The following is a 19390-nucleotide window of genomic DNA, read 5'->3' on the forward strand; positions in this document are numbered from 1 at the left end:
CACTGCCAGTGGTCCCACTGGGTTTACTCAGGAAGAGAGACTTCCAGTGGTGGGTTGCTTCGAGGCAGCTATGTCTACACTGTCATCTCATGTGCCGAGTGATAGTAATGGAAGAATTCAGGGAGGTGCTTCATTAATGGAGAGACCCTTACCTATTCCATTCATGGACACCGTTAGGTGCGGGTCCCTGAGAAGAGTGGTGAATACGGATACATTCCTGCCAGACCGGGGACTGTTTTTCGGGGCAGGCTACTATACGGCTGCTGGATGCCCCAGCTCTGCTAGCTCCACATAAACCAATTGGAGCTGATGGCAGTTTTTCTGCCACTGAAACATATTCCGATGTCATGTACTGGGGCAGATCTCCTTTCAAGAGGCAATCTATTGTATGTTCTAGGCTGCTATTTTGGCTGCTATTTAAGGCTGCTATTTTGGCTTGCTATGTAGGCTTTGAAGGGGCTACCATTTGAGGCATCACTTCATGTGCCATTTTATGAAAGTAGTGAGACGTCTGAGACATTTATTGAAACAGGTCATTCCATCATGGGTTTTATCTAGAGTTCTGAGGGCTCTGACTTGAGCTCCATTTAAACCTATAGATACTGTTCATATTAGGTCTTTGTCTTAAAAAAGGTGCTGTTTCTCCCTTTAGGGTCTTCTAAGCGAGTGGGCAAGCTACATGCTTTGTCTGATTTTCAAAGATTAGTCTGTGTGGCAGAAAGGTTACACTGCTGCCTACCCCAGCTTTTGTTCCCAAGGTTGTTTATTTGTGTTATAACAACACCGATCTAGAACTTAGTGCTTTTATCCCCCTCTGTTTGCTTTGGAGAAGGATAGTGAATCACACACGCTGTGTCCTGTTCGAGTGTAAAGCCAGTATGTTAACAGGACTCAATCATTCAGAAATAGCGGTCAACTATTTGTTTCATGGGCTGCTTGATGTAAAGATAAGCCAGTCTCTTTGCTACAGCTTTGGAGGCAATTGAGTCAGCCTATACAGCTATGGGTCTTGATTCCCTGGTGGACTTTAGGGCCCACTTGACCTGAGCTATGTCATGGTCTTTGTTCAAGGGAGTCTCGATAAGAGCTTCTCCGCACACATTCATCAGATTTTACCGTCTGAATGTTACTGCGCCTTTTATGGCTCATACAGTTCTCCAAGTCAGCCCATGTGTGTAATGAGAGGCTATCTTTCATTTTCGCCAAGGCTGTCTGGCGGCATCGGAGAGCTTGCACTACAGGCGTGGGCTATATCATTCCCATAGTGATATACGAAACTAGTGTCTGAAAGAGAAAGTGTAACCCCAGTTACATGAGGGAAGATCAGGCTTAGAATGCCGTTGCAGCTATCACAGCTTTATATATACTGTGCATACATGGTGAAATTGGTGCTTTCATAATCTATCCAAGTAACCATACAATATGCTCACATGATAAGAACAGGGTTAATTGTTAAAAGAACAGCAATAACAAAAAAAAAAACTGTGTGGCAGTGTGACATGGCTTCTGTTAATAATAACAATGTGTGTGTGTGTGTGTGTGTGTGTGTGTGAGAGAGAGAGAGAGAGAGAGAGAGAGAGAGAGAGAGAGAGAGAGAGAGAGAGAGAGAGAGAGAGAGAGAGAGAGAGAGAGAGACTTACGTTTATCATCTGTATTGACTCAGGGATGAGGAGGCTATTGAGAAAAGAACTTTCCTAAAGAAATACAGTTCAATCCAAGTCAGTGAACCTTTTAGCTTTAAAATTCAAATATGTAGCTGATATTCAATGATAGGCAATTGGCCAAAATAATCAGCTTGTGTGTGAGAAAGACAGTGTGAGAGACAGTCTGACAGAAAGACAGGGAGATGCATTTACATACAGTACCTTCTATTTTGGAGTAGAATAATTTTGAAGGCTTGTCCACTGAAGTTACAATTAAACACAGCCACAGTTACTCCAGTTACAACAAAGTCAATACACTGAATATTTTTGATGAATGTTTAAAATAATGATCATCTGAATTTGTGTGACACACACTCAGAGAGAAAGAGCGAGAGAGATACAGAGAGAGAGAGAGAGAGAGGGGGGGGGGGGGGAGAGAGAGATGTTGAAACATCATCAATTTGTCTCAACATTCATCCTTGCAATTCCTAATCTCGAACAAGGAGTATCTCTACACCTTTTTCCTTTTCTTTTTTTTTTTTGCTGTTTTGCAGTAAACTATTCCTGATAAATTATCTGATATGGTAAACTACAGTAAATAAGTCTGTAAATAAGCATTACTATCCATTATTACTCACTATTCAATATCAAAACATAAAGCCTGAATCTAACACCAGCTGAACATCCTCTTCAATCATAGACTAAGGGTGCTTTCACATCTATAGTTCGGTTCATTTGTGGTTCATTGGCCACATGTCTTTGAGCGTATTTCCTAAACTGCTTCTCGATTGGTCAGAATAAATGTGCGGAACATTTCAACGAAACGCCCGAAGTAAACAAAAAGAGGAAAATACAGGAAAATACAGCATACAGTACACCATGGAGAGACGACTGCGCGCTGCAATTATATTCGTGGTTGTAATCTACTACATCGCTTGTATACAGCATTCTATGCAAAGTCTTAATTTTCAGAATGAAGCGCGGATGTGGCTTGAAAATATCATTTTAATGCACTGCAAACGGCGAAGACGCATTGCAAGACACTTCAGGAGGCGGCGAGCATTACTTTTGCGAAACTGTGACATGCTCATCTTCCGAAAATATTGCGAACGACCGACTACGGCAGCTGGTTTAGTCCAAAATGCGCAATACTTTTTGCAGTTACTGTAGGTCTATTCGATCTCGGATCGTGTTCTCACCACAAACGAACTGTACCAGAGTTCCCTCTTCAAGGAGGTCTCAGTACGCTTGTTTGGTCCGCTTTTGGTGCGCACCAGGGTTTGATTGCTGCATTCTCACCTGCCCAAATGAACCGCACCAAATGTGCAATCGAACTCTGGTACGATTCAACCGAACTAAACAAGGCAGGTGAGAAAGCACCCTATGTTTGTTAAATTCTAACTGTCCTAGGAATGTCCCAGTCCGTAAAAAGTCAAAGAAATTACTTCCTACTTGCATTTCTTCCCTATGAATATCTTCAACATTAAGACAGACATATTCAATTGTTAAACCTAAAACACATACTCGACAGTTCCAGGAGGAAAATATACATCAAATATCTCGAGAGCGAGATTGCTGCTATTTAAGGATCAAAATGTGGATGTCCAGATTATTACTCAAGTCAAATTTCTGAGGTGGAATTTTCCATCATTACAACCTAAAGATTATAAGTTACAAACTAAGCCAGTCATAGAATTGCATTGTTTAGGCTCCTCGGTTGGTGCAGGGGTGTGAGCAGGAACCGATGGTGGAAAAATCCAGATCTCTCTCACTAAAGAAAGACAGTAAAATAAATGGAGCGTTACATTTCAATCCAATGAAAAGGGTTAATGTGCTATGTATAGTGGTGTGAAAAAGTGCTACTGCATATACAGTGGAAAAGTGCTATATACAGTGGTGTGAAAGTGGTCTGATTTTTTTTTTTTTTTTTTTGCACGTTTGACATACAAATCAGATCAGACAAATCATCTGTTTCAAATCATCAAACGAAATTTAAATATTAGTCAAAAATAACACAGGTAAGCACAACATGAAGTTTTTAAATGAAGGTTTTTATGGTGCAACTGGTTAAGGCTCTGGGTTGTTGATCGGAGGATCAGGGTTCAAGGCCCAGCACAGCCAATTTGCCACTGCTGGGCTTTTGAGCATGGCCCTCAACCCTCCCTGCTCCAGGGGTGCTGAATCATAGCTGCCCTTGCACTCTGACCCCAACCTCCTCAGTTGGGGTATGTGAAGAAAAGAATTCCACTGTGCTGTAATGTATATGTGGCAATAAATAGGCTTCTATGCCCCCCGTTCATTTTAATTATTAACGGAAAACAAAATCGAAACCCACATGTCCCTGTGTGAAAAAGTGTTTGCCCCCTAAACCTAATAACTGGTTGGGCAGCAAGAACTGCAATCAAGCATTTGTGATAACTGTGAGGAATTTTTGTCCACTCATCTTTGCAGAATTGTTGTAATTCAGCCACATGGGAGGGTTTTTGAGCATGAACCGCCTTTTTAAGGTCATGCCACAGCATCTCAATAGGATTCAGGTCAGGACTTTGACTAGGCCACTCCAAAGTCTTCATTTTGCTTTTCTTCAGCCATTCAAAGGTGTCTTTTGGATCATTGTCCTGCTGCAGAACCCAAGTTCGCTTCAGCTTGAGATCACGGACAGATGGACCGTGACCTTGTCCCTCAGGATTTTTTGGTAGACAGCAGAATTCATGGTTCCATTTATCACAGCAAGATCTTCCAGGTCCTGAAGCAGCAAACCAGCCCCAGACCATCACACTACCACCACCATATTTTACTGTTGATCATACCAACAATTCTTTTTCTGAAATGCGGTGTTACCGTTACGCCAAATGTAAAACTTTCCAAAAAGTTAAACTTTTTTCTTGTCAGTCCACAGAGTATTTTCCTAAAAGTCTGGGGACCATCAAGATGTTTTCTTGCAAATCTGAGATGAGCCTTTATGTTATTTTTGCTCAGCAGCGATTTTCGTCTTGGAACACATGGAACACTTTTTTACACAGGGCCATGCAGGTTTGGATTTTATTTTCCCGTAATAATAAAAAAAAATTCATTTAAAACTGCATGTTGTGTTTACTTCTGTTATCGTTGAATAATATTTACATTTTTTGATGGTCTGAAACATAAAAGTGTGACAAACGTGCAAAAAAAAAAAAAAGTCAGAAAGAGGGCAAACACTTTCACACCAATGTAAGTGATATGCAAATTACCCATACAATTAATATAAATATTAATAAAATGTTTATATTAATATAAAAAAGTATATAATCTTTCTTTCACAGAAATTCTCTTTTGAAACTTCAAATGTTGTAAAAAGTTAATTTGGAAATTAATAATTTGGAATAAATAAATAAAGTATTTTAAGGCAAAAAGTCACATGCTGAATTCCTTCTATCAGGCGCCTGCCATTGACAAGTGCCCGTAGAGAAACAGATGGCTTTGTAACCGCAGTTGTAACTTTAAAATAAATAGACAAAAGAGGTACAATTTGATGTATCATAATGAGTTTGAGAGTTTATGAAGTTAAATATTAGTAGATTATTTACTTTTATTTTAATGTGGCTAACAACCCCATTATGTGAAATGTATTTTAAAACAATATAACATCTTACCTCTACTTGATATCTTCTTAAATGATGATGGGTGGGTCTGAAGGTCCAGTGAGGGTCGAGACAGACTGAAACATCTACAAGATGTAGAGATGGATCAGAAAACTGTATACCATTACGTATTTGGATACATGAACATTGTCTCAAAGCAGCTTTACAGAACATAAGAAACGTAATACAAAAGGTTTAGCATTATACAAAGATTAATAGTATACAAAAATTCAAGATTATTATTAGAATTGAACAAGCCTGAGGTAACTGTGGGGAGAAAAAACTCCCTTAGATGGAAGAAGAGAATAGATTGAGAGAAACCAGACTCAGAATAATCTTTATTGCTCAAATAAACATTCAGAACACAATATAAGAAATAAATCATGCATTGTGTCCAGTTATTTCTTGCAACTCCCAACAGTGAACACAGTGTTTTGACTAATGAATAAACTTCATGCCATTTTCTGAAGTCACTACATATGAATATGTCACCTTGTTAGATGGTTCTAGTTATCTATGTATTAGAGCTGGATTCCTAAACATTTTCTTAGGTGAATTTTAGCACTGAAATTCATTGTGAATTGTGAATTTGGATTAACATGTTGAACTGTGTAATTCGGAGCTATTAATCTGAATATGTACATTTTTTACACTGATGTTACCTGAAGGTACTGTATGGGATCTTCAGTGCTGTCACCTCAGATTGTCTACTCTCAATGGCTTTGATAATATAGTTAAAGATCCTTTCGGTTTCCTGAAATGCCTTTTGTAACCAGTAAAGCCAAAGAAAATGTCCCCTCAACTTAAAATTCCTACATGTGAACTTGGGGTAATGTACTCGACTATCACTTCCTCCCAGCTCAAGGAGTTACACTACATTAACAGCATCAGCATTAATATGTTTTAATACAGTATATTGCATTAACATACAAACATATTAACTTCTTAAATCTATAAACTACTAGGTAAGTCAAATGCGGTGCAACTGAACCTGAAACAGCTTTTTCAGCTCTAAACACACCTTGTGAGTCTCGACAGCCTTCCTCAGCTTCTGAAGTTCTTTCTCTCTATCCTGTATTCTCTGCTTCGATTTCACCTGTGTCTACAACAACTGCTTCTACACAGAAACACAGCAAATCATTTACTCCTGATGTGTTAAATTTATGTGTTAAAAACAAGAGAAACAGTACAATGACATTCTGATGCCATCTGATCAAAGCATGTTTACTTTTTGTATTTTTAAAATATGAGTATTTTAATAAGAAAGGGTTTATAAGTATTCTTTGTATTTGTGGTTGAAAGCTATAAGATATTGTTACCTGTTTCTCAGCTTTTCCTGTTGTAGCTGATACTGTATCATGTCCTTTATGTTCATCCATACTACACTACATGCAGGTACACTGCTGGTCAGTGTGACAGTAAACCTCCAGCAGTTTGTCATGCTGAGAACAGATCTGATCCTGGAGTCGACTGGAGGCTTCGACCAGCTTGTGCTTCAGATTTAGGCAGGAGATTTATAGTGAGGCTGGAGATGAGTTTCACAGAAAGAGGCCAGACACACCAGGCAGGACTTAATGGCTTTGGATTTAATCTCAATACAGAAATCACATTCCACGTCTTCAGGTCCAGCTGAACACTGAGCAGGACGTGTAGCTTGGAGTCCTGTCTTCCTCAGTATCTCCACTACTTCAGCCAGCATGGTGTTTTTACTTACAACAGGTCTTGGAGTGAAGGTTTGTCTACACTGAGGACAGCTATAGACTCCCTGCTGATCCTCCTGATCCCAGCAGCCATTAATACAGACCATACAGAAACTGTGTCCACACAAAAGAGCTACTGGATCCTTGACCAGATCCAGACAGATTGGACACCTTAACTGATCTTGAAGTCCTAAAATATTCACTTCTGCCATTTTACTAAAAAAACAATCTCACACAGTCACTTACAGCAGCTCACACTTCCTGGTTCAGTTTATAAAAGCCCTGTGAAAGACAGCTGAGTCTGAATAAATGACTTAACTGATTGAAACTATAGAAAATAAACAACACACGAAGGTTCTCAAAAACAGATAATGATAATAATCCTGCACATGAAGACGTGAAAACCCTCAAACGCAGATAAAACAGATCCAATTCCTGACTTAACAGAAACAGATTAGTTTTACTTTCATTTCTGCTGAAGTAAGAACTGAGTTGCCAGGTGTTTGTCACTGGATTTGTATAAAATTAAAATCAAACCAGTAGTAACAAGTAAAATTCAAGTTTCAATTCAAGTTTATTTGTATAGCACTTTTTACAATAGACATCATCTCAAAGCAGCTTTACAGAACAGCCTATAAAAAAGCTTAAAATCTTAAACAATTCTTAATTTGTAAATAGACAGCAATATTAATTTCAAATTTGGCTTGTAACACAGGACAAAATCCTGAAGCAGGTTGAGTTAAATGTTATTGCAACCCTGAAAGGGGGAGGAGGGAAAGAGATAACTAATAAGGTTAAAAAAAAAAAAAAAACATTATTTACTTCTACTACATAATGTGCATATTTCTACAGTTATAATTCACACGTTAATTCACTACATTTCAATCTCAGTCACACAGCCCATATTCCTACAGTGTCAGAGGCTTTGTCAGAGGCCCGGCTTGTTTTCAACCTGCCAAAGTTCTCGCATACCCCCCGCTGCTGCGATCCCTCCACTGGCTTCCGGTAGCTGCACGCATCCGATTCAAAACACTGATGCTGGCCTACAAAGCCAAAAATGGACCAGCTCCCTCTTACCTCAAAGCCTCCTCATCACTCCTCACACTGCACCCCGCAACCTCCGATCTACCAGCACTGCTCGACTGGTCCCACCATCTCTCAGGTTAAGAGGCAAGTATACTACAAGACTCTTCTCTGTTCTGGCACCAAGGTGGTGGAATGAACTTCCCCTAGAAGTCCGGACATCTGAGTCACTGGCTATTTTCAAGCGGCGGTTGAAGACCTACTTATTCAGGAAACACTTCAACTAGCACTTCTTTCCTTATCTTTTGGGTCCCAGCAGTGGCAGCTTAGTGGATGTGGGAATCGAACTCACAACCTTCCAATTGGTAGCCCAACACCTTAACCACTAGGCTACAGCATCTCACATTGTATAGGTAATTACCCATTGCCTATAAAACTTGAACTTGAACTTCACTCCAGTGAACAGCTAGTGTCTGTGTACCAAATAAATAGAGTACAAGAGGAAGAACCTCTGACTGAAACTTAACCCCAAACAAAATAGTGAGGAGACTTGAATTTGCATCTGATATTTTATATCACCAATTGTTTTAGTCTAACAATCACTAAGTCTAATGTCCCACTATTTAATAAGATAAAATAATATCCTAATAATATACTATGATAATAAATTATATACTGTTATATTGCAACCAAATCTGTAAAAACCTTCAAAGGCTTGTAAATCACGGTTGATTTTTATTGTATATTTTTAGTAGAACATGTGAATCACGACAAAAGAATTTTACAGCACTGCTGATTACAGATAACAAACAAATCAACGTTAAACAAAACAAAAATGCAAAACTGTTTGTCATATACAGTAAATGAATACAACTTACAATCTAAAAAAATAAGCAAACTTCCTTTTTTTATAATCTTGGTAAAAAAAATTATTATTAAAAGCTTTTGGGTCAGAACAACACAAGTACATGTTGCTGAACCAGCTGCTTTAAATACTCATGGAAAGTTACTGTATTACAAGGACATCTAATAAAATTCAATTCAATTCAATTCAAGTTTATTTGTATAGCGCTTTTTACAATAGACATTGTCACAAAATTGGGGAATAAAATTATATAGGTGTGGAGATGATGATAAAGATATTTATTTATAAAACACATCCATTATAGACATCTTTAATTCTAATTCAATCATATAATTATTGCACTGATCATTCCATAACATGAACAAGTTTGACAGAATGATAGATAGATAGATAGATAGATAGATAGATAGATAGATAGATAGATAGATAGATAGAGAGAGAGAGAGAGAGAGAGAGAGAGAGAGACAGAGAGAGAGACAGAGAGAGAGACAGAGAGAGAGACAGAGAGAGAGAGACTGTAGGCTGAGAAGAGCTGTAGAGTGTCAGTGTTTGTGGATCTTCTGGTTTCTCACATTAACCAGGTCCTGAATGAAAGACATTGGAAAAGAGTAAAAAGGAAAAGAGTTATAGTAAAAACTAGTCTTAAACATAATCTCTATTAAAATTATAGGACAAGATCTGACATGGAAACCCAGAAAAGTAGCACTATATTTCCCTGTCTTGATTAACATCGGTTTAATTTAATAAAAAAATTAAAAAGAACACGTTTAGCAAGAAAAAAGCTCCAGTAACATAATAATAACACACAAAAACTATTAACACATAAGTCATGTATACTGAAGTTTGTTCAAAGGGCAAAATAATGTAATTTCCCTAAACACATGGAGAGACAGAGAGATGCACTTACAACACTCATTATTTCTTCTTCTAGGGCTAAGAAGGAAAACATTAGAACGGTCCCGATCTACAGAAACACAAAAAAATACAGTTATGGCTGTGACTGTAATTCTGCGTGTGTGTGTGTGTGTGTGTGTGTGTGTGTGTGTGTGTGTGTGTGTGTGTGTGTGTGTGTGTGTGTGTGTGTGTCTGTATGAGAGAGAGAGAGAGAGAGAGAGAGAGAGAGAGAGAGAGAGAGAGAGAGAGAGAGAGAGAGAGAGAGAGAGAGAATAGGCTGAGATACTTACCACGACCACCTCTACTGTCTCTGATTGTCTCTGATTGTCTCAGAAGCGTATGGGTAAATAACTTTTCTAAAGAAATACAATTAAAGCCAATTTAGAAAAAATGCAATAATTTTTTTATAGCTTGGGGGTAAATGTCAGCCACAGTTTTTGATTTTTTTTTTTTATTCTAGCCAAAATAATTAGAGTGTGTGTACAACAAAGACAGAGAGAGAGAGAGAGAGAGAGAGAGAGAGAGAGAGAGAGAGAGAGAGCTACATGTACATACACTCTTTTTTTTAGTGCTGCGAGAATAAGAGTCATAGTCCACTGAAGCACAATTAAACACAGCTACAAATACTCAATTTTAAACAAGCCTATTTTTATTAATGGTGTGATATGTTGTATGTATGTAAATGTTTTTTATAGGGTTTTTTAAGATGTGCTTCTAAAACATAGAGAGATACTTACCTTGATCAACTATACTGTGTCTGAAACCAGGAACCCGAAGGAGCTTTTCTAAAGAAATACAATTAAAGCCAATTCAGTAAACCTTTCAGCTTAAAATAGTTTTTTTTGGGGAAGGATAAAGTACAAGGTTTCCTGTTCCCTGAAGTACAATTAAACACAGCTACAGTTACTCCAATTACAACAAGGTCAATGCACTAAATATGTGTGTGTGTGTGTGTGTGTGTGTGTGTGTGTGTGTGTGTGTGTGTGTGTGTGTGTGTGTGTGTGTGTGTGTGTGTGTGTGTGTGTTCTGTATATGTGTGTGTGTGTGTGAGAGAGAGAGAGAGAGAGAGAGAGAGAGAGAGCTTTACTATTTATTGAATGTTATCATTTTGTTCGATTCTAGATGTCCCAGTAGTGATCAAACTTTAAATACGACCCGACTGAAAAAAGTGTAGTATACCAAAAGATCCTCAAAAGCTACACATCATGCCGAGATCCAAATAAATTCAGGAACAAATGAGAAAGAAAATAATTGAGACCTATTTGTCTGGAAAAGGTTATAAAGCCATTTCTAAAGCTTTGGGACTCCAGCAAACCACAGTGAGAGCCTTTATCCATAAATGGCGAATACATGGAAGCGTGATGAACCTTCCCTGCACAGCGACGACTCATCCAAAATGTAGCAAAAGACCCCACAACAACAACCAAAGAACAGCGGGCCTCACTTGCCTCAGTTAAAAATGCCCCAGCCATTGAAGGAAAATACCCCTAAATTTCCTGCTTATTCTTACCTTTAAATGTTTTCAATTGTATGTGAAAATTCTTGCTAGATAGCTAGATTATTACTATCAAAGGATGAACATGTGGATGTACAGAATGATGTCCACCTCTCATCTCACTGCAAAATATCACTTACAAACCAAGGCCACGTTCACACTGCAAGTCTTAATGCTCAATTCGGCTATTTTGCCCAGATATGATTTTTTTGTTTGGCTGTTCACATTACCTTTTAAAATGTGTCCTATATCAGATACCAGTGTGAACTGTTTGCTGTTTCGAACTGACCCGCATGCGCAAACAAACAATAACAATGACGTCACACGCAGCACCCCGTTGCGCTAAAGTTGGCAAGGTTATGGAGGAAGTAAACATTTTCGCTTTTCTTTCTAAATGTTTGTGTAATGGCAGCACAGAGACGCAGTGCCGAGGTCAACTTTTGATTATTTGATCCATTTTGTAGGCGTAGTCACGTTTGTGTGCGTATTCGCAGGCGCATAATTTTGACGAATGTCGATGTAGATTGATGTAAAAGTCGCATCAAATCCGCCTTGGGTGTTCACACTGTGGCCATATTAGAAAAAAACAGATTTGGGTCTGATTCAGGAACACATATGGAAGTGGTCTGAATCTGATTTGAAAAAATCAGATCTGGGCTAGATTTGAGTGTTCACACTACTCCTGAAGAAGTCTGAACTGGTCACTTGACCCCCAAAAAAAATCAGATTTGGGTCACACCTGCAGTGTGAAAGGGGCTCAAGTCTGTTATAGCATAGAGTTCTGTCAGGCTGGTGCAGAGGTGTGAGCAGCAACAGGAGTTGGAAAAATCCAGACATTTCTCACTACAGAAAGACAGTAAAATACAGAGCAGGTTACAATCAAGGGGCAAAGGGGTTATTTTTTTCTCTTTAAAGATATGATGTGAATGTACAGTACAGACCAAAAGTTTGGACACACCACCTTTTCAACAGGGCAATGACCCCAAACACACCTCCTGCCATCTGGAAAAAGGTACTGAAGCATTCGGGCCCTCACGACCAGACTGTGTAACAGTATCTTCCCACAAGCCATCAGACTTCTCAGTAACTGAACTGTACTATACTGAGCACAACATACACACACATCATCTGTATGGACTGCATAGACCCTCACAAAACACACACACTGTTTTGCACACTTTTCCTCTGTTTTTGCACATACTGTCCAATATTTCAGCTGTTTTTGCACATACTATACAATATTTCAGTCATTTGCTGTTTTTTGCACAACTCTATATATTATCCAAAGGACCTGCTGCTAAGAAACTGTGTTCATTCTAATGTTACTGCACAAAATATTGTTTGAAAATTCAGTATTTACACTGGTCGGCCGGTGCTGTCTCTGTTACTGTTTATTGTCTTTTGTGTATTGCATTTCTTTGTACTTTTTGTATTGTCTTGTAACTTTATGTCTGCACTGGTTTTTGTCCTGCACTGTCTTTTGTCCTGCACTGTCTTGTTTGTCTTGTCCTGCACTGTTTGCACCAGGTTGCACAGTTGCACTTTATGTGGCTAAGACTACCTACATGTCCTTAGCCCTGTCTTTGTTTTATGTACGTAGCAGCTTGATCCTGGAGAAATGTTGTCTCATTTCACTGTGTACCGCAACAGCTATATGTGGTTGAAATGACAATAATAGCTTCTTGACTTGACTTGACTTGACCTCCAGGCTGTGTAAGGGCTATTTGACCTTGAAGGAGAGTGATGGGGTGCTGCGCCAGATGACCTGGCCCCCACAGTCACCGGAACTGAACCCAATGGAGATGGTTTGGGGTGAGCTGGACCGCAGAGTCTAACAAGTGCTAAGCATCTCTGGGAACTCCTTCAAGACAGTTGGAAGACCATTTCAGGTGACTACCTCTTGAAGCTCATCAAGAGAATGCCAAGAGTGTGCAAAGCAGTAATCAAAGCAAAAGGTGGCTACTTTGAAGAACCTAGAATATGACATATTTTCAGTTGTTTCACACTTTTTTGTTATATGTTTTTGTTATGTACGTATATAATTCCACATGTGTCAATTCATAGTTTTGATGCCTTCAGTGTGAATCTACAATTTTCATAGTCATCAAAATAAAGAAAACTCTTTGAATGAGAAGGTGTGTCCAAACTTTTGGTCTGTACTGTAAATAATCAAACTCTGTGGAATTGTTGTGTCTCTCGATCAGACTCTTAGACGCCGCAGGCTACACATTTAACTACAAATATTAAGTTTGTAGTTTAAAGAGCTATCAATAAATCTTTAAAAACATTAACAAGAATCAGGTAAAAAGTTTGGAAATGACTTGTTTTCAGTCTCTATGCTTACTTATGTCCAATTTTTAAAAGAATATTTGTGGCTTATATTCATCGTTGTTCTGTTATTTGTTAAAATTTTGATTGTTCTCACTGGTTTTCAGTTCACCTTCGATTACTTTGGGTTCTTTTGCCTTCTATCTAGATTATCCTCTGGTTATGTTGACTGCCTGTTATGTGACTACACCATATGGCCAAAGGTTTATCACACCTACAAACATGTGGTTCTTCCTCAAACTGCTGCAGAATGACAAAGTGCACTGTTGTATTTCCTTTCTCTGGAACTAAGAAATTCAAAACACTTGTTCTAGCATGACAAGCACATGCCTCTAGCATGCCTCTGAGCACAAAGTGAGTTCAACCAGAGAAAACGTTTGATACAGAATGTGCTGAAATATTTGCTAATATAACTGATGGAAATTCTAATTATCTATAAGAATCACACGATTATTAGAGTCTGGAGAGCAATAGATGGCTTTGTGATTACTGTACTGTAATCACAGTAGCAAACCCATTATAGGAAGAACCATAAACCTGTGGCACAAAAGGGCACCAAAAATATATGGTATGCAGTTTCACTGGCCTCATTTAAAGCATTTGTCAGATGCCTTTATCCAGAGCGACTTACATTTTATACAACTGAGCAATTGAGGATAAATGGAAGGACGCTGGAAGGACGCTCATATCAGGTAACATGGAGGGGAGTGACATCTGCTCATCAGTTAAAGCTCAATCCTAGCAAAATTGAACTGCTGTTCATCCCAGGTGATTCATCCCCAGGTCATGATCTTGCTATATCCTTGCACAACGATCTGATCTCCCCTTCAGCCACAGCTCGCAACCTTGGGGTAACCAAGGACAATCAACTGTCCTTTTCCTCTCATGTTGCTAATGTGACTCGCTCATGTTGGTTTCTTCTCTACAACATTAGAAGGATTCGGCCATTTTTGTCCACACAGACTGCTCAGGTACTTGTTCAGTCTCTTGTCATTTCTAGACTGGATTACTGCAATGCACTGCTGGCAGGTCTACCTATGAACGCAATCCGTCCTCTGAAAATGATCCAAAATGCAGCTGCCCGGCTTGTTTTCAACCTGCCAAAGTTCTCGCATACCACCCCGCTGCTGCGATCCCTCCACTGGCTTCCGGTAGCTGCACGCATCCGATTCAAAACACTGATGCTGGCCTACAAAGCCAAAAATGGACCAGCTCCCTCATACCTCAAAGCCCTCATCATACCTCGCACTGCACCCCGCATCCTCCGATCTACCAACACTGCTCGACTGGTTCCACCATCTGTCAGGGTAAGAAGCAAGTATACTACAAGACTCTTCTCTGTTCTGGCACCAAGGTGGTGGAATGAACTTCCCCTAGAGGTCCAGACAGCTGAGTCACTGGTTATTTTCAAGCGGCGGTTGAAGACCTACTTATTCAGGAAACACTTCAACTAGCACTTATTTCCTTATCTTTGGCATTTAAAAAAAAAAAAAAAACTTTGACACTTTTTCATTGTAACTTTGAACAAATGTTTTAAACTCATGGTATCTTAAGTATGTAACCTAGTGAACCAGCATTAATGTATACAATGTTAGAGATTTAAGCACTTATGTACATCGCTCTGGATAAGGGCGTCTGCCAAATGCTGTAAATGTAAATGTAATGGCCTTGCACAGGGGACCAGCGGAGGCAGCTTGGTAGACCTGGGATTCAAACTCACAACTTTCTGGTCAGTAGTCCAACACCTTAACCACTGAGCAACTATATACATACATTGCCTCTGTTGCATGGCAGAGACATTCTGTGAAGTGTCTTTCTATCCCAATCCCCCAGAATGTCCTGCGTGGTCTCACGCACAGCTATGAGGCTCCATTCTGACATTGTTTTCTGAAATTTCATAAAGTAAAATGACAATATTCTGGAAATTTTTTAAGTAATTTTCTCACTACTCTCTTTAAAGATTTAAGGAAATGTGGGATGCCAAAAGGTATACAATTTGCAATATACAAAAAAGTAAGCATGAACACAGCTTAAGAATGAAATCAGCACACGCCATTTTATTGTAAAACGGCCAGTTGAATGGAAACAGCAAAAGTTTTTAGTTATTATTTTAAATCCCCACAGCCAGAAGTCCCAGAGAAATGGAGCTCATTAGAACATCAAGGACCCAACATTTTGAGGCATTTCTATTATTTTCAGACCAGCACAGAGCTAAGTGATGTGCTTTACATGAAAGCTTGATTTAGCCATGGAGTTTAAAGGTTGCTACAGTTTCTTGATTCTTTCCTGCTGTTTGTAGCTTTAGTACAAAGCTAAAGCAATAAGGTTTTGACTTATGAAAGGAATCGAATTTGATTCATTGAAAAGTGTTTGAGAGTTTATCAAATATTTGTGGATTTTTTTTTTATTTTCACCTGGCTAACAACCCCATTTCATTATGAATTATTATGTAATTTTAAGACAATATAACATCTTACCTGCACTTGATATCTTCTCAAAATCAGCATTACAGCATTTTTCTATTTTCATTTTCAGCTGAGACACAGACTTTATTACACCCTCAAAAGTTAGAAGAGGATTGATCGTAATGTTGGGTGAGTCTGAAGGTACAGTGAGGGTCGAGACAGACTGAAATCTCTATGATATTTAGAAAAGTAACAAGCAACAATATACCATTAAATCTTTGAACTAAGGCACAACTGAAAAAAATACTTTATTGAATCCACAAACTTCTGGAATATTTTTTTTTTTGCTAAATATTGGCTTAAGTCAAGCATTGTTGTGTGATCCCGAGGCATCCAGAGATTGTAACAGCTTCAGATGTGTTTTGTGTCATGAAGATTTTTGACCTTCATTGAGATTAGGCCAAAGCTGTGAGGATCCAAAGGCATCTAGAGATGAATCAGCTCCAGTTGGACTTTGCTTCATAAAGTATTCCGACATACTAATAGGAGATGCCTACATGTGGTCTTTGAGGACAACCTCCTTATCAATTCACAATTGTCAGACTGTATATTTGTAATCACACCCTACAGTGTCACCCAAATGAGGACAAGGTTCCCTTTTGGGTCTGTTTCCTCTCAAGATTTCTTCCTCTTCCATCTAAGAGAATTTTTCCTCACCACAGTCACCTCAGTCACCACAGGTTTACTCATTTGGGATAAATACAAACACATTTAAATATAAGTCTAATATTAATCATCAATTTCTGTTTTATCTTTGTATAATATTAAAACTTTTGTATTATGTTTCTTATGTTCTGTTAAACTGTTTTGAGACAATGTCTGTTGTTAAAGGTGAAATACAAATAAATTTGAATTGAACTGAATAAGCACGTCACCAACACACTTCTTGTGATGATTTTTTCTGTTTGCCATATTTACTCTTTACCCTTGGACTTACTTACTGGGGATTCTTAATATATTTCATCTTGTTCCTGCAATTGGGTCTTTCTTCCATCACCCATTGACAGCTGTGGTTATTAAGGTCTCTTGACCAAACAGGGCTCAGAGGAGAGAGTACATCAGGACTGAAATTTTATAGTAACCTTCATTTCAAATACTTGAACATTTTGAGCTGATTTCCTGATCATTTAACCTGACAAATCTTTTATCCTATTTTGGATTTGGAATTTTTTTATTTGACAAATCAAATTATATACTGAAAACCATGATGAAATAATTTCATTTTGTTCACACTTTCATTATCACAAAATTTTATTACCTTTGTATCATCTCCCAACAGTAAACACAGTGTTTTGACTGCTGGCTAAACTTCATGTCACAGATTGAAGATATGCATAGTTTGGCTCTGAATTAGCACACCTTTGTCAGTATTGAGAATGACAAAACCTTTAAATTGAAGTTGTTATGGCACCTTGTTGTATGGTTGTAGTTATCTATGTACTAGAGCTGGATTCACTCAACATTGTCATGGGAATTTTAGCACTGAAATACATTGTGAATTGTGAATTTCTATTGATCTGAATATACTGTTTTAACACTGATGTTACCTGAAGGTAATGGATGGGATCTGTTGTGTGTGAAAGTTCCTCCATTTCAAAGTCTCTCTTCTTCAGCTCTGCAATCTCCTGCTTCAGTTGCTTCATGACCCTTTCAGCTTGACTCACTGCAGCTTCCTCCTGAGCTTTGATCAGTGCTTTCACATCAGAGTGTCTTCTCTCAATGGCTTTTATAAGATCAGTAAAGATCCTCTCAGTTTCCTGAAATGCCTTTTGTGCAGAATGCTGTTAGAAGATATAGAGAGTTGTGAGGTTAAAGGGGAACACTGAGAAAGACAGTGAATACATGAGTATTTTAATTCCCAACCTCCAACCAGTAAAGCCAAAGAAAATGTCCACTCATCTTAAAATTCATAATTGTGAACTTGGGGTAATCTACTAATCTACTATCACTTCCTCCCGGCTCAAGTAGTCACATTACATTAACAGCATCAGCATTAATATGTTTTAATATATTGCATTAACATACAAACATATTAAATTCATAAATCTATAAACTACTAGGTAAGTCAAATGCGGTGCAACTGAACCTGAAACAGCTTTTTCAGCTCTAAACACACCTTGTGAGTCTTGACAGCCTTCTTCAGCTTCTGAAGCTCCTTCTCTCTATCCTGGATTCTCTGCTTTGATTTCTCCTGTGTCTCCAACAACTGCTTCTACACAGAAACACAGCACATAGTTTACCCACAATGTGTTAAATGTATGTGTTAAAAACCGCACAATGACATTTTGATCGCATTTGATCAAAGCATTTTTACTCAAGATAAATGTATTTTTAAAATACAAATATGTTAATAAGTAAGGGTATATATGTTTTCTTTGTATTTGTGGTTAAAAGCTATAAGATATTGTTACCTGTTTCTCAGCTCGTACTGTTGCAGCTGATACTGTATCATGTCCTTTATGTTCATACATAGTACACAACATGCAGATACACTGCTGGTCAGTGCGACAGTAAACCTCCAGCAGTTTGTCATGCTGAGAGCAGATCTGATCCTGGAGTTGTCTGGAGGCTTCGACCAGCTTGTGCTTCTTAAAGGCAAGAGATTTATAGTGAGGCTGGAGATGAGTTTCACAGAAAGAGGCCAGACACACCAGGCAGGACTTGATGGCTTTGGATTTTCTCCCAGTGCAGGAATCACACTCCACATCTTCAGGTCCAGTTAAACACTGAGGAGGACGTTTAGCTTGGTGTCCTGTCTTCTTCAGTGTCTCCACTACTTCAGCCAGCATGGTGTTTTTACTTACAACAGGTCTTGGAGTGAAGGTTTGTCTACACTGAGGACAGCTATAGACTCCCTGCTGATCCCAGCAGCCGTTAATACAGACCATACAGAAACTGTGTCCACACAAAAGAGTTACTGGATCCTTGAGTAGATCCAGACAGATTGGACACCTGAAATGATCCTGAGCAATGAAAATATTCGCTTCTGCCATTTTACTGAAAACCAAACACTCTCAGTCAGTGACAGCAGCTCACACTTCCTGGTTCAGTTTGTAAAAGCTGTGTGGGATACAGGTGTGTATAAAGAAAAGAAAAAAATAAACAGGGACAAATTAGTTTCAGTTTTGTTTCCCTGAAAGTTGCCAGCTATAAATAAGAGAAGCGTCTTAATCTACATTTTAAAATAAACAAATAATCTATAAACACAGCCTGATTTCAAAACATTCTATTTTACTCTATACAATCTTGTATTAGACAACAATATATCAATATTAAAGTAGCCCAACATACACTTTTTTTTTTTTAATCAGTGCTTTTTTAAGGCATGGAAATGATCTTGAATAACATTTCAGTGAA

The 19390-nt window shown here is 38.5% G+C and overlaps 2 protein-coding genes across 2 annotated transcripts in view; both read right to left on the reverse strand.

Annotated features, from left to right (window-relative positions):
- Window positions 1–7175, reverse strand: part of LOC113662323 (tripartite motif-containing protein 16-like) — a 22576-nt gene extending 15401 nt beyond the window's left edge. The window contains exon 1 of the mRNA XM_047812787.1: window positions 7101–7175. Coding sequence (XP_047668743.1) covers window positions 7101–7175 — 75 coding nt within the window. The remainder of the gene's footprint in view (window positions 1–7100) is intronic.
- A 2109-nt stretch (window positions 7176–9284) lies between these two features.
- Window positions 9285–19094, reverse strand: LOC113643287 (tripartite motif-containing protein 29-like). The gene is made up of 8 exons (XM_047812795.1): window positions 18445–19094; window positions 18150–18245; window positions 17581–17814; window positions 16046–16205; window positions 10483–10530; window positions 10036–10101; window positions 9759–9815; window positions 9285–9435 (listed from the first exon to the last, which is right to left on the reverse strand). Coding segments are annotated over exons 1-8 (1245 nt in total). The 5' UTR covers window positions 19027–19094; the 3' UTR covers window positions 9285–9433.
- Between the last annotated feature and the right edge of the window lie 296 nt (window positions 19095–19390).

The sequence above is a fragment of the Tachysurus fulvidraco genome, chromosome 1, assembly GCF_022655615.1.
Source record: "Tachysurus fulvidraco isolate hzauxx_2018 chromosome 1, HZAU_PFXX_2.0, whole genome shotgun sequence".
Classification (NCBI taxonomy): domain Eukaryota; kingdom Metazoa; phylum Chordata; class Actinopteri; order Siluriformes; family Bagridae; genus Tachysurus; species Tachysurus fulvidraco.